At 31.4% G+C, this 25482-nt stretch overlaps 3 protein-coding genes across 4 annotated transcripts in view; 2 read left to right on the forward strand and 1 right to left on the reverse strand.

The window, feature by feature from the left end:
- The window catches only part of LOC111628072 (cytosolic Fe-S cluster assembly factor narfl-like), a 29210-nt gene extending 21899 nt beyond the window's left edge, over nt 1–7311 (forward strand). For both annotated transcript variants that reach the window (XM_023371792.1, XM_023371793.1), the window contains exons 7-11: nt 2403–2514; nt 3879–3951; nt 4887–5024; nt 6354–6511; nt 7018–7311. In XM_023371792.1, coding sequence (XP_023227560.1) covers nt 2403–2514; nt 3879–3951; nt 4887–5024; nt 6354–6511; nt 7018–7259 — 723 coding nt within the window. In that variant the 3' untranslated portion in view covers nt 7260–7311. The remainder of the gene's footprint in view (nt 1–2402; nt 2515–3878; nt 3952–4886; nt 5025–6353; nt 6512–7017) is intronic.
- Nucleotides 7312–8253: 942 nt separating this feature from the next.
- On the reverse strand, nt 8254–9972 carry LOC111628075 (mitogen-activated protein kinase 3-like). Its single transcript, XM_023371797.1, has one exon. It carries the CDS (start codon nt 9309–9311, stop codon nt 8349–8351), a length of 963 nt encoding a protein of 320 aa, XP_023227565.1. The 5' UTR covers nt 9312–9972; the 3' UTR covers nt 8254–8348.
- A 1491-nt stretch (nt 9973–11463) lies between these two features.
- LOC111628076 (eukaryotic peptide chain release factor GTP-binding subunit ERF3A-like) overlaps nt 11464–25482 on the forward strand; it is a 64770-nt gene continuing 50751 nt past the window's right edge. Inside the window, exon 1 of the mRNA XM_023371798.1 lies at nt 11464–11793. Coding sequence (XP_023227566.1) covers nt 11598–11793 — 196 coding nt within the window. The 5' untranslated portion in view covers nt 11464–11597. The remainder of the gene's footprint in view (nt 11794–25482) is intronic.

Below are 25482 nucleotides of genomic sequence, written 5' to 3' on the forward strand. Positions count from 1 at the left end.
ACCATAATGATTATCTCCACAGAATGTGGGTGTGTGGTCACTCTTAGCTTCATTTCTCCCCATAGACCTTACTGGCATGGGTGTCCCTACCAGGAGCTTGTGCTCCAGCCTGCATTGCCCTATGGATCTGTAAAATTACTGGGCTCTCCCACCATGACCAGGTGGTGACCACGGGAGAGTTATTATTATTATTATTATTATTATTATAAAAATAAAAATCAAAAGTCATATCAAACTGAAAAACAATTTTCAATAATATGTAACATAAGGTAACTTTATTACAAAATTGTTATATTCAATTAAAGAACTATTTCAAACAAGATTTTCTTTTTGCAAAGCAGCTCATATACTTATCGTTCTCTCTGTTTTTTCAGAGATATGAATTTGAAGGAAAGTTTTACTTCTTAGTAAAATATTTCATAGCTATGCAATTTTGAAAATTATAGTCTGCAGCCACTCTTCACTGAATGACAAGTTTCATTCCTATGATTAGGTCATTAAGCAAATTTGTCAATAAACAACAGCTTAATCATTTTTATTTATTTTGGATAAAGAAAAGATCTGAAGGAAATTCCTATTAGATAATTTTGTTTTAATTTGCATCTCATACATTTAGAGAAAATAAAAATATTATCTGCAAAAATTATAAAAATGATGTACCAAAAAAAGTAAAGTTTATTCAAAAAGTAAGACATTCAGATATTTTAGTCATCAAATTTAAACAATAAAGTGCAAATTTATAAAAGAAATATGTAATCTTATTGATGGTGAAAGTTTTGTTTGATGAATACAGTAGGAACAAAACTGACTAAGAAAGAAGATTAATCACACTGGAGAGTTAGTCATAAGCATGAGTGGTCATTAATTAAACAGACAGGTTGTTAAGTGAAGAGTGGCTCTATAAGGAAAAGAATGTGTGTAAGACATTGAGAGTCTTCTCACCATTCAATAGTAGGACCACTTTTGTAAAAAGCATCAATTTGGAACAATATTTTTTCCCCTAAGTATTAAATTTTAGGCTAATAAAAAGAATACTGATTTTTATCCCCACTAAAATCAACTTTTCTCTTAACTTACTAATTATTGTAAAATAAAACTAAAAGTAAATTATCACTTTTATGATGTAAGGTATAATAAATTATTTATTGTAACATCACCACAATGCTGTGAGACCCGAAAGGCCCCTGGGTCTAAATTAATATTTTATTATTAACGTTAAAATAATGTCATCAAATATTACTTTCATTTTTGGTGAGAAAAATACTGTTTTAACGTGGGAAAAACCCAGATAACAGATGTTACTTCCTTTCACAGAAGAGAACATCCTCTGACTTTCCCTTATCTGGTTAAAATCCAGCTCAGATGGGAAATGGTTACCCCTCATTCATCCTCCCTTTCATCCGTTCTCACGAAAGAGTTACGGGCCGATGATTGGTCGATATTCCGAAGATATACAGGGAACTCAGCAGAATTCGGGGAGTTCAACGACAGATCCGAAAGTATACAAACTCCACATATGTTTCCCTCCTGATGACCAATGTCCTCAGACGAGTCACATACGGAATAAGTCTGCACGTAGGAAATATACATTTATATGGGTGCATGTATTGATCTCCCATACGAAGAAGTAACTGAACTTGCATACAGAGAAGAAGACGAACGACAACTGAAACAGGTCGTTTGTTTTATAACGATTTTTGTGAGCTCTCTCTCGATCGCGACTAGGGTAGAATATAAGTATAGCTATCTACCGATGTGTATATTGGTTGTAGTGGTTCTGTCTTTTGTTTATCCACCTTTTGTATGATTTAATTTTTGTTCTATTAAATTTATTATTTCGTTTTAGTTAAAAATGTCTTTTAATTGCGTGACCGAATCAGATCACATACGCGTGTTAATCCGCGTATAATAAGATTGATTAACTGGTGTCAAGGAATCCTGACGAGCATCTGAACTTCGCAGTTCGGATCAACTTTGATAACGCTCTCCTATTAAAGTTAGAGAACTGGTCTTACCGACTAGTGCCCGTAAGTGGCGTAGATTGAGACCTACATCCTTGGCTACTCTCACACATAATCACTTTATTCTAACTATTCATCTTGTTCATAACTGTAGCTATCTGCATTCATTAGTTAAGTGGATGTATAAGGACTTTACTACACACCCTGTATATAACACAACTGTAACATAATGTGCTAAGTTTCTTTTTGAACTTTAAGAAATCAACAGTTTGATCAATGGGCACTAATAAAGACAATAGGAACTAAACCTTATGAAACCTTTGCATATACAGTCTGTTATCAAGTAGAACATTGTTAAGTGGCACTAACCTGTACTTATTTATTAAGAAAATTAAATTTAATTGTTTTGTAACAAGTATATTGTTTTTCCTATTTGTGTAGATATACCACGTAACTGTTATGCCTTGTTATGATAAGAAACTAGAAGCTTCTAGGTCTGATTTTTATCAGGATCTGTATCGGACACGAGACGTTGACTGTGTTGTCACCACAAGTAAGAAAAAATTTATTATGAATATGCTATTGAATAGTTCAAAAACAATTGTAAAAGATAAGCAAAAATTATAATTGCACTTAATTAAGCTTGTTGATAAAACATAATTAATATATACACTATTCAGAAATAAGGAATATCATTCATAAATTCAGCTTAATAAAAGAAAAACAATTCTTTTGAATAATAAATTGTTGAGAGTTAACAGGATACTGAACCGTATTTTTGTTTGATTTTTTTAACTCTTTCCACTCTGTTCATCAATTACTTAATTGTCTCTTTATAATATGTGGACTTACTAAGAAGTGTGAGGTCTTCCATGGATGAGAATGTCCAGACACTCTTGACACCCGTTCGCTAATAATTTTATAAAAGAATATTTTTTTTTTTATTGAATTGTTCACATCATGTGATAACAAGAATGTGTTTATTCCTGTCAATTTATGAATAACATTCAATTCTAATGAATAACTGTCATGACACCATCAGCATTGAGGGTTCTAAGAACTGCAAACATCTCCAATTAAGATCAAATAAATTGTCAATGTCAACCTTTTCCCACAGCCCAAGAAGGGCTAGGTTTCACCTAGAAATAGGTAAGGGGATCAATCAAGTCAAGAGGACAAAGATTTGAAACCAATTGGAATGTAAGATTGAGTGACCCAGTATATTAAAACATGTGTCTTGAGGCTTCATTTTGCTTAGTTTCTATCTGTCTCCATTTGTCATCAATTCTTTAATTAGCCAAACTCTATCAGAGACTAGTATTTGTACTATACCTCTCTATTGTACAAGGACCATTTTTTCACTCGATAAATGACCTTTTAAAACATTAACAAGTTGTCCTTCATCTCAAATGCACTCACCTAAATACCTGTCCTTTATCTACTTTTGCCATATAAACTCATAGAAGACTCCAAATTGTTTTTATATTTGTTTTCATATTACTTATATTTTTATATTCTTTATATAATGAAATATATCCAAATTAATTATTTAAAACGAAAGATTATTTATCAAATTCTTACATAATTGTATTGTAGAGAAATACACAAAAAATCAATTTTTCTTTCTGTCCTAACACACAGGGGGCAAATAACTTTAAAACTCTAAAACATTATGTAAATAATAAAGTAAAAGTTAAAAATAAAAAAGTTAAAGGCAAACCCAAGTGCAGAGAAAACATTCTATTACATCAATAAATTCCCTAAATGCATTTCGCTAAACAGGCTTCTTCAGTAGTGCTACCAACATACAGTCAAAACTCCAACAATGATTTTTTGTGTATTTCTCTGCAATACAATTATGTAAGAATGAAATATATTTAAAAAATTTTCTAAGTGATGTGTTTATTTTATTTTCAGTTGAAGTTGATTTGATGTTGGAGAAAGAAGGAATCAGTTTTGTGGATCTTCCAAATGAGAAACTTGATTCAGAGTATGAATTATTTCATAATGTTTTATGAATTTATAAATATATATATATATATTAATTTCTGGAAAAGTTTGGAAACTTACTTAAAGACTAAATGGACTTTAATTATTATATTCTGATGGCCAGGGGGCTAAGGTTGCAGCCTACCACTCTGGGAGACCTGGGATTGAATCTAGATGGGTTGAAAAATCCCTGGGCTTTTTTGGGGATGATCCATCTGGATGTGTTGAGCTTCGTCTCTCACCACCCAGCTGCCCAATTGTGGGCCTGGCCTAACTTTTCTTGTAAAATGTATTATTTAAAATAAATTGATGTGATTATCACTTTACAACATCTGGAACATGATATTTAATACCATACCTTTCTCATACTCCCAGCAATAAATATTTTTATTATCCTGAACATTTTCGTCTCTTTCTTAAATCAATATTGTTGAGCATGTTGCTTGATAAAATGCTTTAATTAATATAACTGGGTAAGCAAGCCAATGACAGGGCCTGTTTCATTTGAAATCATCTATTTCATTGGCTTGCTTAACTAGCTGCTTTAATATGCAGTGTGTCCATTATGACAATGGTTTTGCATAATTTATTTAACGTGTTAACCTCTATCCGATGCACCGACGATCTTCGTACTAATTAGGGCCATACAGAGCCATCCGACTATCCAGTGTCGCTATAACCAATGTAGTTTCACTCAAGGTTAAATTATTCTGGCTTTGTAAGACGTTTTACATCCTAGTGGTGGCCTCTCGTGCATATCTATAAAGTTGGCTCTAGACAGCCCTAATTAGTACAACCTCCAGTGCGTCAGATAGTGGTTAACGTGTTAAGGCACAAATATCTTGATTAATTTGATCTTGGTACATGAATGTACAAAATTTTACAAAGCATTTCAATTTGGTTATTTACGAATCATGATGTACTTCTGTAATTTAGATTCCTTAATTATGGAAGTGAAGAATTAATTGGCCACTCTGGTTCGGCTTCTGGAGGCTACTGCGAATACGTTTTTTCGTATGCCGCATTTCATCTGTTCGGAAAGAAGGTGGAAAATTTACAGTTTAAAACTTTAAGGTATGATTATTTTTATTTTGTTGGAGGGAATAAAATAATCACTAGTTATCTATCAACATTATTAAAATCCTGCATATATACCAAGGTGTCGTATGACAATTGATATCCTTATTCTGAAAATAATGCCTGTAACAAAAGTTTTATTAAGATTCTGCACATATACCTTGTGACAGGATCCATACATTATGTATCAGAAATTAATTATAATAATTATATAATATGGGAGATGCTGTAAGGGTATAGATAACCCACATTGGCTTGCAAGCCACAGTTTGGACACCGATAATATATATTGTAATTCCTTGATTTTAAGACACCATGAGTTTGAAATCAAATTTTAAGATTTTTTATGGAGAAAAATTTAAAAAAAATCAATTTTATATTAAATTTTGTTAAATAATAATGAGGTAGAAAGTCGATACAATATTTCCATGTTCTTCTGCATATACAAGAACTGTTTATCAATACTTTAATGCCTTAATTCCTTGAAAGCTTGAGCCAACTGTTTGGCTTAAGCATTCAAGGAATTAAGGCATTAAAACTTTTAAGGAATGACCAAATAATCATAGAAGTAAAGGCATTACTACTTGCTCCAAGAGTCTGGATTCAAGCTCAGGTCAGATTCTCAGTAAGATTTTGAGTGCTTTGACACTTTGATCCAGATTTTTGTGCCATCCTGATTCAGTGGCATAGCATGGGTGTCAGCGGCCCGGGGCAAAGGAAAATTTCGCCGTCCTCTTATTTAGGTATCTCAATTTAAAAGACTAAAATTCAGTTTCTCCACAGAATAAGTAATGAAAAATTCTGTGCTAGTGTTGCCACCTTTTTAAAATTGCTGACCCGGACAGTCGACAGGTTGTGCAAGATATCCCGGACTGTCCGGATGGTAACAATATTCCGTGCTCATTTCAATCGGTCCGAATCGTAGCTGCGACGTGAATATGATATGAAATGGTTCAAATTTTTACAAGATATTATTATTATTTATTGTGAAATTTTGCTGTCCCTAAAAAGTAATTTTGCCGCCCCCTAAAAAGTGCCTCCCGGGGCGGGCCACCCCCACTATGCTATGCCACGCCACTGTCCTGACTTATTATGGGTCCAGTCAAATCTGTGATGTGCAAAGAAAGGTTTTTTAATATTGGTAGTAAATAAAGATTATCTTGTAATATCTTTATTTAGTTTTATAAGATATTTAAAACCTTAAATCTTATGAAAATGCATGTTAATTAATACAAACCATGTATTTTAGATATTGACAAATACTTTGTATGAATAAAATTTAATTTAATTTGTCTTATCAAGTTTTCTCAAAATATCATTTAACAGGAATAGAGATTTCCGAGAGATTACACTGGAAACGGAAGAAGGAATCGTCTTAAAATTTGCCATAGCAAATGGCTTTAGGAACATACAAAATATCATTCAGAAGATAAAACGGAAAAAGTGTCCTTATCACTTTGTGGAAATAATGGCTTGTCCTTCGGGTAATTATATATTAAATATTTATTGTTTTAGATAATGCTAGGGATGATCAGAACTTCTGTGATTAAATATTTTCATTTATAAATTGCATGAGATAGAAGATACAAACATACTTATGTATCAAATATCATATTCAGTTTAGTTAAATTGTTATTTTATGATGAATTTTTCACTTTAGTTAGCAACATGCTTTCATTTTCTCTATTTTCTCAACAATAGTAAATTATTTATAATATAAGGACATCTTTAGATGGTGAAAGTGGTGAAAACTACTGAACAAATTAGGAAATGATGTAGAACTGTGAATAAATGAAAAATTTTTTCTAATGGTAGCCCCTTCAGCTTTGTAATTTCTTCCTTGCAGCACCCCTGCTTCCTTACCGATGTACAGTTATTGTGTTTTTTGTACTTTTAACAATATGTGTAAGAAGTGTATGATGCGGTTCATTGTATATTATTTCATTTAAAGTACACCATTACAGATTTTATAATGCAATAATAATTTCAGGTTGCATCAACGGCGGTGCTCAGATTCGTCCTGAAGACGGCAAGATGCAAAATGAATTGCTGGACAGAGTCAAAGAGCTCTATCGATCAGTGAAGATGGAGCAACCGGAAGAGAACGAACTCGTTGAAACTCTGTATTCCGACTGGCTGGGAGGAACCGATACTTTAAAATGTCAACAGATGTTGCATACAAAATATCATGCCGTAGAAAAAATGAAAAATGCATTAGCTATTAAGTGGTAAATTATCATATTTGTATATTTTGTACAGAATAAAATTGTATATTAATATAAAATTATCGTGTCAGTTTCTTGTTTTTAATATAAATTAAACTGAATATGTGCTTACATGCACAGTGAATGTAAAACAGGGAAGAAAAAGCCCAGGCCATTTACCTTTCTGAGGACCCAATGTATGTATTAAGAAACAATGTTTTTAATACATTGGGTTCTCAATTTAATACAATACAATTTTTTATAATGGCAATTTTTTCATTACCATTTTAGCCAGGTTTGGCACACTGAGTGACCTGGGTTTGAATCCAGACAGGTCGATAAATCCCCAGGAATTTTTCGGATATGTTGGATCCCATCCCTCACCACCCAGCCACCCCATTGTGGGCCTGGTGAAATCCATAATGGGCTTGCCAAAAAAGAGACCCTCTTAGTGCCCACAGGGCGGAGAGTTTAAAAAAAAAAAAAAAAAGCCAGTAGTGATGAATGAGACCCAGTATATCAATGACAAATTCTATACAAAAAAATCCTGGAGTCCACCACTGGCTGATGAAATAAAACCACCAAACACTGAGTTTGTGCCTTGCCAACAGGCTGCCCAAATGAAGCATTACCACTTAATAGCTAATAGCTTTATATGTAACTCCTGAATGGGTTAGTTTCTGTACAAAGTCTCAGAGAAACTCCATGGCAGATTGCCCTTGTGTTGCATTGTTTTCTGCTATCAATCCTAGATGGCTGGATGGTTAAGTGATTAAGGTAGCAGCCTAGCATTCTGGGAATCCAAGATTGAATCCACACGGGTGGATAAATCCGAGAAATAGGATGGCCGGTTGGTTCATCCATCATCGCTCGGCTGCTATATTGTGGGCCTGGCCAAACACATAATGGGCTTACTAGAAATGGCCTTCAAACTGGAGATAGTTAAAAATATATATATCAATACAATTAGTTCCCACGGAACAAAAAAGCTCAAATGAAGTGTAAATGAGTTCCAAAATTCAAAAATTTATTTAATTTTCGGTTATTTTATTTTTCAAAAATACATATATTTACAATTCAATGATCTTCAACGTTCGTATTTCATTGAAGAATGTAATTAAGTTACTAAATTTGTACATAAATCTTTCTTGTAGTTCTTTAAAAATCTGTGTTTCATGGCTTCGCTAGTCAAAATTCTGCTATTTGGATCTTCACGAAGGAGCAGTTGGATGCAATTTTGGCAAAGTGCAATAAGATCATCATCAAATTGCGTAGAGGGGAATGCTGTTTGTATCATTTTCGAAAAATAAGACAGGTCATTACGTATGTGAATAAGCAACGCTTGAACTTCTATCATCCAACCGCGCCATCTTACTGAATTTTTCGCGTCGTTCCATCTTCTATTTGGGTTTTTATATAACGCTTGCTTAGTAAATGCTTCTAGGCATAATATGCCAAAGGCCCACAGATCTAATTTTTCGGAATCGAATCTGTTTTGGCCAATTTGTTTCTCTTGAAATATGTAGATTTCGGGTGGCCTGTAGACGTCGGGCATGCCCATTTCGCCCAATATGACCTCTTTTTGCCTGGTCAGAAAACTAAAATCGGATAACATGGCCGTAGCGCCATCCGAAAGCAGTTCGTTTCCTAATTTTAGATCCAAGTGGTATAAGTGCCTGCAATGTAAGTAATTCAGGCCGCATAGAAGCTCGTACATCCATTTCCTCAGAAACTCGAAAGATTGAGAGTGGTTGCAAAAACTTTCGGAATTCAGCTTGCTTAATATGGTGCAATTTTTAGAAGGCATAACGAAAACTTTGACCCCGCATTCGGATAAATTCAGGATGTTATAAAGAGGCACAATATTGGGGTGGAGTAAGTAGATCCAATCATGCAATTCGGATCTGCTACAGGTGGTTACTATCTTTACTGCAACTTTCTTTTTTCTGTTTCTGTCGTACATGGATAAAACTGTTCCATATGTTCCACAGCCGAGTTTCTGTATGTATTCAAATTCGTAGCTGTGTGTGAGAATATTTACAGATTCTCTTGTGCAATCGTTTAAAAATGATACCGCCATTTTCGTTTACAATGCTTATCTTTTAATTCATTGTTTCGTAACAAAGTCGAAGATAATACATTTTTTTCAAGCAGGATTATTGCATTTAATTAAGTTTACTAACAGATAGAGTATGACGGCCGAATAGCCGAGTGATTAAGGTGTAATCCTACCATTCTGGGAGATCCGAGAACGAATTCGGAGTGGTTTTTTTGGTCCTCAATGGGGAAGCGTGGAAAGGGACAGGCCTGACATATCCGAGAGGGACAAATGCTCAAAAGATTCCTGGCGTTTTTTGATCCTTTCGGGTTCCCAGATCGGTAAGCTGACACTTAACCGCTCGGCCATTTTTCTGATTATTTCATCTGACCTTTCATAACTTAAAATTGATAGCATAATTTCATCAAAAAAGATTCAAAAGTTCTGTTTTTCAACGTTACAACGTTTAAACATTTCGTATAAAATAAATTCACATAAATTATTGATTGGCATTTTTGTCGGATGGCAGCTTTCCATCCGTTCAATAAGCCTCAACAACTTCATCTTTCATCATCATCGTCTTCATGGGAAGAAGGGGGCAAACTTACAGGAGGTAACAAGGACTTAAGCCCTTTTAGTTGACACAAAAAATAATTAAAATTTATTTGTTCGAACTTTAAAATATTGTTTTTGAAAACATTTATGATCGAAAATACTCGTATGATATATCCTATCATCCTCAATATAATCGTTTTGCACATGCTGTCCATAAAAGATATTTATAATCATCCAAAATATTTTAATTTTGAATTAGTATAAGCACTGAACACTGGTCGTGTTTTCCGAATTTTCATAACGTCAGTAACACCTAAATAAAAGCACGTTTCCCATAAATTTTTCCATAAAAAACCTACCGGAAGGCATTCTACCATCGGTGTGTCGCGTTGCAGTATGAAACCAAACTAAACCTCTGTAGGACACCGAACCTAATCCGTACGGGTCGAAAGAAACCAGAGGAATTTTTTATTTGCACCCGTCCCTCACCACCCTTACCGCTTCATTGCGAGCTTGACCGAGCCCATAATGGGCTTGATAAAAAGCTCCGTGGGCACTAACAGGGCTTTTTATTTTTATTTTTACGCCTTGATGGGTTACTAGGCTTATTGTGAATGTAGATTTTTCAATCGTGGTAACACAAATTATTATAGTGGTGAATAGTTGTAATCTAGTGGCATGGCACGGAATTATGGTTAGTAGTGATTGGTTTTCTTTTCTGTGTTTATTATTTACGATTGCATAAGTTCAAATCAAGAGATTGCGAGGTAGAATTATTATAAAAATTGATGGATTCAAAGCCTTAGCCAAGTATGCTTTATTGTGGATCCAGCGGAATCCACGATGGACACACCCATCAATGGCGAGTGGATGTAACTGTTGAACACTGGTAGTTGGTCGTGGATTCGCGTTTCTCGGAGTTTTCCCGGGTTTCTTTACGTTTGTAACACCTATATAGAGGCCTGATTCTCATAGAATGTCTTCCCGTAAAGCATCTCCCTTCGTTTACGTGTCGCGTTACCGTAACTAAATAAACCAAACCATGGTGGATACGATTAAAAATAAGGTCCTATAGGGAAAAAATAGGTAGACTGTGTCCAGACGTAACCATGGATTGATATATCTTCAATAATTGCATGAAATATCATTGATAGTTTTCAAGCCACCACACAGCATTGCGCAGGACTTCAGACTACCCGAATCTAAAATATGAATAGAAAAAAAGGACTACTTAATGCCCACAAGATGGTTAATATGGCAACCATCGCTCTGGGTGACCAGGACCCAATTCGGACAATCGAAAAACCGCAGGAATTCTTCGGGGATGGTCCGTCCGTGCCGATAAATGGGACTCCGTCCCTCATCATTCGTCCGCTCTATCACGGGCTTGGCCATAATTGGACCGTAACGGACATAAATGGTGTGGCCTAACCCACAATGGGCACGATAAACAAAGCTCTCGGGCGGTGCAAGTTAAAAAAAAAAGTATATTATAGTTTTTAGTAAGAATTTATTTCAAATAATTTTTAAAAATAAACAATTCGTATTAAATTCTTAAATTTAAAACTTAATAAAACTTTTATTATTTTTATTTAAAAAAAATTATATATATATTTTTTTCTGGAGTGCTGACAAATCCAACAGCGCCACCAAACGTCCGAATTAAGAAAGACAAGCCACGCGGATGTGTTGCGGCGTGGGTCAAGCAGATACGAGTCTAGATTTGTTTATATAGAAGTTTTGTATATTCGTATATTAATAAAAAAAGAGGAAATGGGAGATAGTACAGAAGAACAGACGGCACCCGAATCGTGGGAACAGTACACAGACGATAGTAGAAAAGCGGATGAAAACTTATCGAAAAGTATCTCGACCTTAAACGTGGATGCACCTCCATTTGTGCCTTCGTTTGCCACCTTATCAGCTGTCCAAGAACAACTAACTTTGCATCAAACTAACGAAAACGATAGTAAGTACGCGTGTAATAACTTATATTATTTCTTCCACCATCCAATTCTATCGCTAACCTAACCACCAATGGTTAACCTATGGCGATTAGGCTTAGCCCTGGGTCACGTCGTGCAATAAGGTTGCGAAAATGTTACCAATTCGCGGGTAAAATCCGATAACGGAGCGTAATTTAACACGTTGCAACTTTCTACTCGCTAGAAATTACCAATGATGAGAAATTCGCGCGAGATTTTTCTTGCGGTGTGGTGTTACGTTCACAAAAGATGACAATGAAACGTATTGTAAAGTTGATTAGTCATGTATAGTTAAACAAAATCGCTCGAAATTTCCAACTTTGTCTAGCGAGAGGTGACGTTGTCTCGCGAGAAAAAATGTAGGCCTAAATTTGGAAACATATTTTTTTAATTTTTTATTTTATTTATTTTTTCTTGCTGCCGTGTTACAAATCTGCCAATTGTAAAATTCTTCTTGCTAATGTTGCTGGATTATATATTTATAAAATTGACAGATGTAAATTTATCGGTGAACGTTTGTGTGGGACGACTCCATATGGAATATTGTAATTGCGGTCGTGTGAGAGAGTTTAAGCATTTAAAAAAATGAAGTTTTTTTTCATCATTTGGGCAAAATCTAACTTCGTCTCCATTTTCAAGTGTCTACAAAGTTCCAGATGGGCCGATTTTGGAGACTTGTAGATTCCTCAGTTTCTCGATTTTCTTACACACCTGAACACGTACTATACGGCTCCGATGAGGTCTGGCTGCCTCATTTGGAGCTGCATTTTTACCTATTATTGACTTCTATGTGACAACCTTGTGTTAAGAGGTGTTTATGTATTCTAAATTGTGTATGAAACTGTTTATATAATTGTTTCGTATTGATAGATTTACATGTTGGAACATGTTTTAAGTGTTATTGAAAACAAAAGAGAGAACGATTAATATATCTTTTTATTACAGGTGATTTATGAATTAGAAATTATAAACTCAGAAAGTACAAAAAAATACGGTCAAACTGTATCTTTTAATTACATTTGTTTGTGAATTTTATATATTAAATTTGGGTTCGAATTCTGCAATGTATAGTATTTCAAATGATATATAATCAATATATAATGGTATATTGATTTTAAAAAGTATCAGTTTACTGAATGATCTATTGAGAATTTTTTCTGATTGTTTTTGAGATAATGTCTCAAATGCTTGCTTAAATGGATTCGTATGTTGAAATTTTATGAAAAACTATTTGTGAAGAACTGCTTAAGTTAGTAATTCGTGTGAGTTTGGCTAGTTTTAGGCTGATGTCTTATGTACCTTTCTTGAATGTTATCTAGGCTTTAACAATTTATCATGAGTAGTTTAAGTTACACTTCATATCCTGTATTTCACTCGTGTTAGCTAATTCTATTGTGGGTCTGACCTTGGAATGGACAAACATCTGGCCTAGCAACATGCCCTCATATAATACATTGGGTACCATGCACCAAGTAATAATTTACTGAATTAAAAGTATAATTATAATATACAGAATTAAAAGCATTTGTGAATAGAGGCTGGTCAATGAATCAGTAGGTATAAATTACTCAATGTACATTTTAATAATAATTTATTCATACTTATACATTATAATGACATTTTAATACATCCTATACATTGTAAGCTTGAAACTATATTAAGTATATATTTCAAATATATTTGATTTAATGAACTTCTATCAATAGCTGCCACCCATTCCATGATTATTCCATTAAATCAAGGGGCCTACTTTGTCTTTAGGTAAGAAAAGAATAAGGAAAACATATAACAATAAAATGAAAAATAATTTATAAAAAATATAAATTAAAGATAGCTTGAATTATTTTTATTCAAATTTAACTTCTTTATACACATTATTCTTTACTTCATTCTCTAATTATAAAACTGGAGAATGAGATAAAGAAAATTGAAGACAAAGTTTCATTAATAATTATGATTGTGCATAAACCATTACACGAGAAAACTGGCTTTTATTTTGCTGTAATGTTTTTAGGAAGCCTTATCTTTCCTTCTTCACTGGCATATACAAAATACTTTCAATGTCAAATAGGTTAAAACTTTCTTGATATTGAAGGTATTTTGAGAAGATAACCAAGGGTGAAAGATAAGAAAAACTTCCTCAAAAATGTTCTGCAATAAGAGTTTGTTCCTTAAGTGATTTATTTTGATGTGATAATATGATATGGAGTCATCACTGTTTAGAAAATTCTACAACTTTTTAAACACGCACGAAAAAATTATATGGAATTAAACATAGATGTAGAGTATATTAAATTGTTGGATTATCTTCGTGCTACATAATGGCTAATTTAATTAATTAAATAATTAAAATTTGTCCATATTATGCAAATATGCCATCTGGCATGAAGATTAATACTAAAAATTAATTGAGTTTTAAGTAATTTTAGAAAATTCTGTAAGAAGAGTGTGATCAAGAACAGGATTGGGACACGAACATGCAACTTCTGCATTTCGGACAGGCCTGTTACCAGTTGCACTACAAAAATCTTTATCTGAACTTTTCTTCTATATCTATATTAATCTGTATTTACTATTAATACATAATTACACTGGTTAGCTATCATTAAAATATAGAACTGTGTCCAATCTTAGGAAATTTACAGTAAAATTTCACATTATTATATAAAAACAATAATCAAATTCTGAATTTATCAATTATAAATTGACAAAGGTAAGCTCAAAATTGGCCAAGTGCCATAAAAACCAATGGATGTAGACAAACTTGGTTGGCATAGCAATTAAACTGTATGGTTATATACTTAAAATTAATACATGTTCGGAAGAGAAGATTAGATGAATGTGTAGGTGTCTCTTCATCCTGGTAAGACATATGCATGATGATAAGTTACAAGTTCAATCTACTTTTGATCAATTGTACAAAATATAAATTGCTTAATTTAACTGAAAATTAACTTCTTGCCATTAATTTTAGTACACGATGAGATTCTAACCACTTCTCTTTATATCAGATTCTATTTTTCATAAATATTTTAAATATATGGGTTGTTTTTACTATTTAAAAGTATAATAAGTTAAAATTTGAGTATGCAAATTTGAAATTACCTTCAGAAAATATATAACAAGTTTTTCATAGCGTGATTTATTTTTTTTAACATTTACATTGATTAATTGGGAATTAACGATGCAACAAAAATAAAGAAAATTATACTCTCCTTTATGCATTTTTCATTAGTTTTCTTGTTCTTTCTTGGAATTTTTGCTTGCTGATAAGTAACATTTCTGTAACGTGAATTGTCAACTTATAATTTATTAATACTTTTGTTTTTATTGTTTTTGCTTTCTGGATGGTATGTAGTCTTGCAGGTGAGTGACTGCTGCAATGATTGATAGACAGGTTGGTGTCTGACTTTACCGGATCAGTGTAGGCATTGAGATTTTATTTTTAGATTGTTTTTTCTGAAGATGAAAAATTCAAAGACACACACAATTGTGAGTTTTTTATATTAATTGTTTGCTCTAATAAAATATGTATATGAACCAAATATAGAACAATATTTTGTATGGTTACCTGAAGATGGCCATTAGAGATGATCAAAAGCATTAGTACTAAACATCTGTGATATATGATTGATTATTCTTACTTTATTTCTATATTTGAAGAGATACAATGTAATTTTTAGTTTTATACTTAACATATGTTTTTGTCAGCAATTCTGAAATGAATTACATCCAGCATTTCAGTTCTGTATTCTGTCCTATAGCCCTCTTTTGTATCGATCCCATGAGGGTTGGAAAGGCTGCAATTGATTGTCTATTTGAATTTAATTTCGAGAACTCTCTTATGGTCCAAAGAAGCTAGGGCATTAGCATAGTTCTTTTTATGAGTAAAGCAGAATAAAGGCTAAATTAAAAAGGCTACATACGAATTTGAAGTGCCTATATAATTACATAAATCCAATTCAAACTGCTTTACTTAAAGTGAAAATATTTAGAAAACTCAAATGCTATTGGGCTGTACAATGATCATCTAGAGCAGAAATGCACATCTTTTTGAGTCAATATGCCACATAATAAGTATCTTTATCTTTCAAATATTAATAATTTGTGTATGTTGAAGTTTTAGACTTTATTTTTGAAGAAATTAAGTGAATAGACTTTAATTAGTATAAAGTGATCAATCAACCAGTAGTGACTTGTTCTGTTATTCAAAACTTGGGATGGAATTATATTATAATCATAGACCATCAGCAATACCAAGACATTTCATACATTTTGGTATTGTTGATGGTCTGTAGTTCCTGCAATTGTAATATTCCTACTCTTACCAATGTCTGTGAGGCCCACCAGTGGCCAAGCGGTTTTGTTCCCTGACACTGGGAGTTTGGTTGTGGGTTCATACCTTGTCCGGACAGGCTGGCCACATGGAGTTTTCCAGGTTTTCTCCATATCTGTAATGCCTAAATAGGGGCCACTTACCCTTAAAAAGATCTCCTGGAAGTCATCTTCCCTAGGCAGATCGCCTAAGTGTTGCATTGCCATAACTTAACAAAACAAACAAACCGATGTTTGTTTGTTTTGTTTTCCAAAAATACAAACCGATGTTTGTATTTTTGGAAAAACATTGTTATTACTATATACAAGTTGACCCCCCCTATAACACTATTGATAATTCCGTTTTATATGAATTCCGTGCTGTACGAGTCACTTAGATTTTACAAATACATGTGCTGGGCTGTGAACAGCTCACGTATTTATAAAATCTAAGTGACTGTCAATCTAAAATCTGTGAAAATCTAAGTGTACATGACAAAATGACACATTCATTATAAAACTGGAAAAGTGCCATCAAAAGTTGGGAGGATGAGCAATACTGTTGTAATTTTGACACCTGAAAGTTCTAAGTTAGAGGTAACAATAACTGCTACTGGCAATACTGTTGATGTGCAAGAACATAGACAACAGACCGATAAAATGGTGGTGCCTCTTCAGCCGTGTATGAAGCAAGAGAGATGTAGTGTTGTTTAATTTTTGATAAAAACCAATCAAATGTAGTTTGGAGACGACTACATAGGTTGTATATAGATGTACAAATACAGTTCTGAAATTCCAAAAAAATGGCCACAGTTCTGTGGAAGATTCCCCATTGCATTCACTGTAGTCCCCCACCTGTAGAGAATCTTTCATAGAACTTGGCTGTTTTTGGAATCTTGGAATGCTACTTGTACACTCATATACAACTCATGTCTTCTTATGCTGTACCTGCATGTGCCAATGGATGTAGATTCTTTTTATTGTCAAAAATTGGAGAAAACTATGCTATTGCTTTATGCACTGCTGGAGAGACAGTGTGCAAGAACATAAGACATGGCCTGTCTTATGTTCTTGCACATTAAGAATGTTGCCAGTTGTAGTTACTGTTGCCTCTGACTTGACTGTACTACTACTTATCCTCTTGACTTTTAATAGCACTTTTCTGGTTTTATATCAAATGTGCCTTTTACATTTTTCTGGTGATATTCATATGAGTGTTTTCTGTAATGAGGTTTAAGAGAAGAAGAACATTTTAGTCATTTCTGTTAATGTGAAAATGGTATGCATTGCCCTTTACAGTTAAATATTTTTAGCATTATTTCCAAAAATGACTAACAATTGGAAAATTCCATCTCATCTATGAGTCATCACTATAAAGATAACAGCTCATAATAATGTATACTTTATATATGCATATTTTCAAACTGTTTCTTAGAACTTTCATTCAATCCTTAACTAATTGAATACAGTAAAATTATAAAGGACTTAACAATTCTACTTAAGGATGAATTTAGTAAATTTTATTATTAAGAATTGAATAATAATTTAATGTCTAATTGAATATGTGTGTATTAAAAAGTAATGGAAATGAATGAGATTTGATTTTTCCACTTTGCTAATTTGAATTGAATGCATTATAAAAGTAAATTTTTATATAATTTTCATCAAGCAATTTTCATCAAAATAACAGAAGAATAATTAAATTACTCTTGTATTACTAAAAGTTTTATCTGAGACTTTTAAATATTTAAAACTCTGATGCATCTTCAGGGTATTAATTACTTATAAAAGAACAAGAAGTTTTAATATTCTAATTAAATAGATTTATAAGTTAAAAGCATTCTTTTCCACTCTAAAAATTGAGCATAAGCAGACAATTCAAGGCAATATTTCAGGCAAATATACAATTTAAATAATCCAAATTAATAATTAAACCACTAAAATATTTACTATTTAATGTTCTTTTAAAAATAGTTAAGCCCTGAAGATGAATCTTATACATAAAAGTTCATTCCAGTAAAGTATAGTTTTATAATACGATATCTGTTAATTATGTACATTAAATGTATTTAAATAATTTGAAGTACATTTATTCAAATTATTAAAATTGTTTGTTTTAAAAACTTTGTTGATATATTTTTAAGGTAAAAAATATCAGTTAAAGATCTTGTTTTTACAAAAAAAATAAATTGTAATATCACTCTAAATCAATACTCTAAAATGTCAAACAATATTAGAAACTAGCAGGTGGGCACGGCGTTGCGCGGGCAAAAGTAATGATAACTAAGATAAAGATTATTACGTTACAGTCAACCTTACCTGTTTTCACAGAATGCAAGAATTGGGTCCCCTTGTTTCCAGACTAATTAGAGAATTTTTAGATGGTTCTAAAAATATGTTCGATTTCCCGCAAAAATGAAAAAACTGCATCTGCGCCTGTAAATCTTGCACGTCACTTTCTCTTAACAATTCCATTGTTACGTAACACTACCATTGTTACTTAAAACTTCCATTGTTGATGGAAGTGTTAAGCCTTAATCCTGTCTTTCTCCCCCCAGGGGAATTTCGAAAAATCCCTTCTTAGTGTGCGTTTTCGTGATGTACTCTAACTGTGTACCAGATTTCAACTTTCAACTCCTCACTGTTCGGGCTCTGCGCTTATTATTATTATTATTATTATTATTATCAACCTGTCTCAATTATATATTAGATACTGTTTTAGTGGAACCAGAGTAGAAAGACAAACATCAGTTCCCCAGTACAGTCCATCTTCAGGAGATAAAGTTTACAAGAAAAGTAAAAGTAGACACAGTTTAGCTTCAGTTTAAGAAGATATTCTTAAAAACTTTCAATTTAAAAAACATACCTAAACAATATTTAGTATAAAAAATAGTGTAAAAAATTATTTTGGATTTTTTAAACTTTAATAACTGTATTTTAAGTTTTAAGGCATATAACTCCTAATTTTTGTTCAAAAAAGGGCTCAAAATTTTATATGTAAAGTCTCAGTTTCTCATAGACTAATGAATACCCCAAACAATCTTAGTAGGTAACAGATAAGCATTGTCTAGCTCAACTCTTGAATAAAAATAACAATAAGAAAATAACAATAATTAAACAATATCTAAATAGCTTTTCCATGTATTCATGTAGAACATTTTAATGGTAAATTTTTCTTGTGAATGATTTTAAACTCTTCTTTCTCCCCGATAAATAAAAGTGTGCAGTCTAATTTTACCTTTTTTTTTAACCAGAATACAGTAAAAAGCTGTTTAGGGTCGACTTCAAAGTGCTAAAATATTTTTTCCTGACATTTTCTGTGTTGAAATGGTGATGCATTGCATATGTTGCAAAACATGACAATGCTTTTCAATGAAAATGTATTAAGATAAACAATTAATAGTTAATTTATAGTGACCTTGGTAAGGACAGAGCATAAACTATTAGAACCTGCGTCTTCAAGGCTGTTGTCGAACGTATTTCCTTAACCAAACTTTTACAGTTAAAGCAATTTTGCTACTTCTTACGCAGATACACTTTGAAGATAATAATTTAATAAAACAGAGACTTGATTTATAATTTCATGGCCATTCATTCTTAATTGTTGCCTTTGTAGCTGTTATGAAGGAATCAATAGTGAAAGTAAAGTTAAAAAATCCATTTAATAACAATTAGGACATTCTATCGGAAGTTATTTTAATGTATAGCTGAGGAATCTGTCTTGTTTCCGAGAACTGAAACAGTTTTGATTAGCTCAATCAATATCTTTTTGCATGCAACACAAAGATATATATATATTTTTAATTCCATATTTTATATTTAATTGCTTTTGTTTGATTTGTAAGCATTTATTCATGCTTTTGTAAATAAAAATGTAATTAATTTCAAAAGTAAAATGAGAGATTTAAATGTAATACAGAATAAGCACATTTAATGTTTGCAGCAACTCCATTGGGTCAATGACCTCGTCGACATGGAAATACTTTACAATGATCTGATGTTGCGTTGAATTTTTTTAATGACATCGACCTTTTTTATTCTTTTGAAACTAGCATACCTGTCAATTTTTTAAATATTTTATACATAAAAATCAGTTTGGGCTCGATTTAAATTGTATTTTTGCTGTAATAATCATAATGGGAAGAAGGGTCAACGACCGTCTTGGATGTCACTGTGTCTATGCTAATCCGTTCAAGGTTTGTGTAAAAATCCTTGAACTGGTTTTGTGCGTCGGAGACAAGTTTAAGGTAATTGGCATTCTTAATATTTTTTTTCATTTTTACACTAATAGCTTTTTGGCATTCTTGCATTTTGTATTAAAATTAAAAAAAAAAGAAAAAGAAAACCAATTATAAGGGACACAATGAAATTTCTACTAAATTTTTCTTCTAAATATATTGTAGTTTAAAAATTATAGTCAGAAATTCTTTATTTTTAGCTAAAGTGAAAAATAAGTTGTGGTAATCATTTAGTTAAGGAGAGGTAAACAGAAATTGGAGGTTGGAAATTGTTTTTTGAGAAAGTTATCTGTTATACTTATTTGTCAGTTTTATAATTTTATCTTCAGTAAAAGGCTGTTAGGGGGAAGTAGCCTGCCCAATATACGGGAAGAAATCTTACTCTTGCCAACTTTCTTGTCATTTACAGAATAGTGCATTACGAGAGCTGATATAATTAATTATTTAAAATTTGTGAACTAAAGTTTGAGCTATGTGAAATTTAAAATAATTATAGAGTTTAAATATTTCATAACTTTCTAAATTTAATACTTCATTGGAATGGATTTAAACATTAATACCTATATTTAAGACTCTGCTTAAGAGATTTGTGTTGTAATTTGTTTTAGTAAGGAATCTGCTTTGAATTTTTGAACAGCTTGAGTATATAAGAAATAAAAATTGTTTTGTAAAAATTCTCATTAATTTTTGAGTATGTATACTAAATTTTTTAATAATAACTTCTATCGTGAAAAGGTTAAACCATTCAAAAACAATTTTAGTGTTTAAATTTTTTTTAGTGATACTTAATACTTTATATCCCTGGATTGTATGTGCGTTAGTCTTCAAGTAGTATCAAAATGTCATTTCTATGCCTATAATTTATGTTAGTCGTGTAGTTTAGTTTTAGCTTGAACTACAGAAAACTGTAATGTATAGTTATAAAGAGTTTATTGGAGTGGTATTTTGTTCATTTTGGAGTCAAATTTTTAATATTATATTTATAGCTACTGAGATTTCTTTACTGTTTTTGTGAACTTTTTTTATTTCTAAGCTCACTGAAAATGGTTATCACCAAGAGTTATAAGAAACTGGTATTTTAAAAAGTAAAATTTATATATATTTATAATACTTTCCAAGCATTCAGTTCAGTTTTTATTCATTTGCTGTCTTTAAACAATTTCTTAAAAAAAAACTACTTTGTGCTGAAACTAACAACCAAAAAAAATCTTACATTGAGTTCCGAGTGCTTTTGAATCACCCTACTTATCATTAGGGGCACAACCAAGAAAGTGTTCATTCAAGATTCAAATTTTTTTGAATACCATTTTAAAAGTCAAATATGATTTGACTGAGTTCATCTGCATGGATGCTTGGATTTTGATATTGTTATCTGGATGAACATATGGGTAATACATTGAAAACTTGGGCTAAAACATTGAGGTAAATTAAGATCTGAATGAATTAGATATATATTAACAACTAAAAAGCAAAAATTTTTTCAATTTGGAGCAAAATTCGAATCCCTACTTACCATGCAGATGTGTTCCAGTTATAGTTCCTGGACAAAGGTTTGGGTAGTGTAAATGGCACTCGCATCCACGTCTTAATTTTTTAATATACTAATGTTCAATTGATAAAGTGTCACACACTAGGAGATTCTGGTAAATAAACATTAATTTTTTTTGTTTTATATAAACACTTTCTTAAAACAATCTTAGATAACGTTCACCTAACACTTTTGGTTTAATATATTATAAAGTTTGCTAAAAATTTAAAAAAATTGGCTAAATATGAATGACTAAGTGAAGTAACTGGAGTATCAGATTGAAGAGAAAGCTATATAACTGAAATATAGAGAATGAATATAAATGCAAAGAAAGAAGTACTTTTAATAGAATAATTAACAATCCTTGAAAACTATTGCAAAAATATCTTATTCAATGCTATAAAATCCAGTACAGTCAATAAGCAGTAAGTCCTCCATTCATTCTAGAAAGAAACATAGTTCTAAAATATTGATTATATTATTGTGTAAATTATTTCTATAAATTGATTTTATATAACCAGTAGCTACAAAGGATGGAATTTTCCACATTAATGCTCTTCTGCACCTCACTCTCTCATGTCCTCTACCTATGCTTACTCTATGCAAGTCGTCAGCAATGCGAGTGACCACACACAGAAATTTCTGGTTATGTTCCTGATAACTAAAATTGTTTTAATTGAAATTCATTTTAAATTGTATTTAATGGTTTATTTTATATAATTTGTTTAGTGTTCAGTGACCTTAATTTTTCAATATAAGTTCTAAATCAAACAACTGCTTAAAGTATGTGTATGTATTTGTGTATACTGTATATATAAATACTACAGATGTAGCATCATTTCCAGGTTATTCAAATGTTATAGACACAACTGTATTAAAAATCTCTTTACTTTTGTACTGATGACATTGCATTGTATTTATATAGTGATACACTTTTGATATGCAGTAAACTCTGCTTTGATTCTCCATTGTATGTTTGGTTTGAGTTTTCTAAGCTTTAAAATGCCATTAAATATGCTTCATTGTCCAATTTAGTATAGTCTTTCTGTAAATTGCATGGAACTCATAAAGTTGTTAACATAGGTAAGGTTCTCTGACTTAGGCGTGGGCTATAAGAAAATGATCACTGCTTCAAAATGAGTATATACTTTTCTAGATATAGTATTTATTGAAATGACTCAAAATAAAAGAAAAAGTGCACAGGAAATATTTTTTCTACTTCAAATGCAACTTTTAGATATCATCTTGAGTACTTTATTTGTTCAAATTCTAGCTCAGTACTTCTAGTTTATTCTAAGTTTATTTTAGTTCATAATTAATACTTAATACGAAATATTCAACATTTTTGGTAATATGTTCTTTTTAATTTGTCAATACATTGGTTAAGCAGAGAAATTTTTTGCCGAAACTGAAAGGAAATTGCTTGGAGAAATTTGTAAATTCCGAAAACTTTGTATTGAAGTGTAGCCAGTAGAAGTTTTTCTTGATTACATTAACTATGGTTACAAGGTTTGAAATTTGAAAAGTGATGACATGAATTGGATCCAAAAGTTTACTAATTTTAAATACATTTTGCTTTATGTTCAACTTTATGCTCTTGCTGATAGTAGAATTAACTGCATAGTTTCTGTATTGGCTTGTCATTAGACCTAAATCATATGTATTATGTCTTCAAATAATTTACTAACTTATTAATGTTAATTATGATATTAATTAACTAAATCATTTTTTAAAATTTATCATTATAGATGTAAATATCTCTAGATTTTACTTAATTCCATGGTCAGTTTTACCAACTTCTACTGAAATGTACTGTTTTCTAAACATTCTTTAAAAGAATTAATGTTTTGTTATCAAATTCTTTTTTGCTAATATTTCTTAATTCAATTGAATGAACTGCTTCTTAAAGACTCTCTGCTGCTATATCAGTAGATGTGATTGGCTCATTAAAAGTTTTACCAAAGCTCTATGACATTAGGTATGTCCTCTATTAAGGGACATACCTAAGTAATTAAAGTGTTTCTTTTGGATCTCTGCAAAGTTGGTTTATTTTACATTTTTTTAACTTTAATTTTATCTCATTATTAACATAATGTTTTAGAATTTGAAAGTTGTTTATTCTCCATAAGTCAGAAAAGAAAGAAAATCTGAATTTTTGTGTATTTTTCTAGAGTACAGTTACATAAGATTGGACAAAAAGTTGCTTATGCTAAATTTACTGAGGTACAAACCCAACATGCTTTACCCATAGACTTAACATTACATTTTTGCTACTTTACCATGCCTAAACTATTGCACCTTTCTGAAATTTCTCTTTGGTGGTATTATCTACAGAATAAGAGCTTTAATTTGATATTTAAATTGTATTTTTAGCTTCAGCTATTTACTCAAATGAAGTTGGACAAACTGGAATCCTCTTTCAATTAATATATGGATTCTTAATTTATAATAGAGTAATTAAATTTAATCAAGATATTTAAACATTTAGACATGTTTTGAAAATTAAAAGTTTATAAACATGGTTAAATTTATTCTAAGATACTATCTGTAGATTAATAAAGTTAAATATCACTATCTGTTGCTATCGAAATCATTGAACAATTTTAATTATAATAGATTTTGTAATGCTACAGCACTTTCAAAGTAATGTTAATATTTAATTAGTTATGTAAGAGAATTTCACTGAACATAATTAATAGAGTACTTATTATGTAGATAATGAATAATTAATTTTAAATTAATAACAGCTGGAAAATTGGTTATTCGTTCGTAATTATTTTCTATTGGACAGTCACAGAATTTATCTTTCCCAATAAGCTAATTCTCCAAATAAATATCAAATTAATTATCCAACTTAAAACTTTTGTAATATAATAATTACATGTAATGAAGTTAGACAAAATATAAATGAAGAACTTTATCTGCTAAAGGACAGATACGATTAATCTGATTATCTGCTTATGATCAGTATCTAAGAAATGAGAAAGGTTTGAAAATGATAAAAAAAAAAAATTATATATTTTGAATAATATACTATCTGATTTGTAAAGATAGATATAATTTATTTTTGATAGGCTATAGAGATGTCCTAACCACCTACCTGTACTGAAATTACTTTATATCTGATTATTAAATTAATCTTATTATAGCCTGATTGATTATTCAACAGATTGTTTGGTTTTAATTAATTATTGGGTTTGTGCATTTATTGAGATCCTGTTGGGTTCAGATAAATTATACCCATCATCCTTTCTTGGTAGCTTGACTACATATCACAAATCCTCAAATCTTTTTACTATCAATCCCTTCTAGGATTTCTCAGTATTTTATCTTACCCTTTGTCTTTTTGTACTAATAGATTTAGTAGGTATAATAAAATATAAATCTGATAAGCCAGTATTAATCCATACACTGTTTTTATACAAAAGAATGACATAGCAGGATCTACTTACTGCAATTAATACTTACAGGATCTAGAAAAGATCTACTTACTGCATTAAAGTTTGAGAAATGCAGAAAAGGGCCATGTGTATCAGACATAGGCCGTATTCAATATTATTTAGTAAACCAAAACATTTTAAACTAAAAAAAAA

The sequence above is a fragment of the Centruroides sculpturatus genome, unplaced genomic scaffold, assembly GCF_000671375.1.
Source record: "Centruroides sculpturatus isolate CEXI.00-Female unplaced genomic scaffold, Cexi_2.0 scaffold563, whole genome shotgun sequence".
Classification (NCBI taxonomy): Eukaryota; Metazoa; Arthropoda; class Arachnida; order Scorpiones; family Buthidae; genus Centruroides; species Centruroides sculpturatus.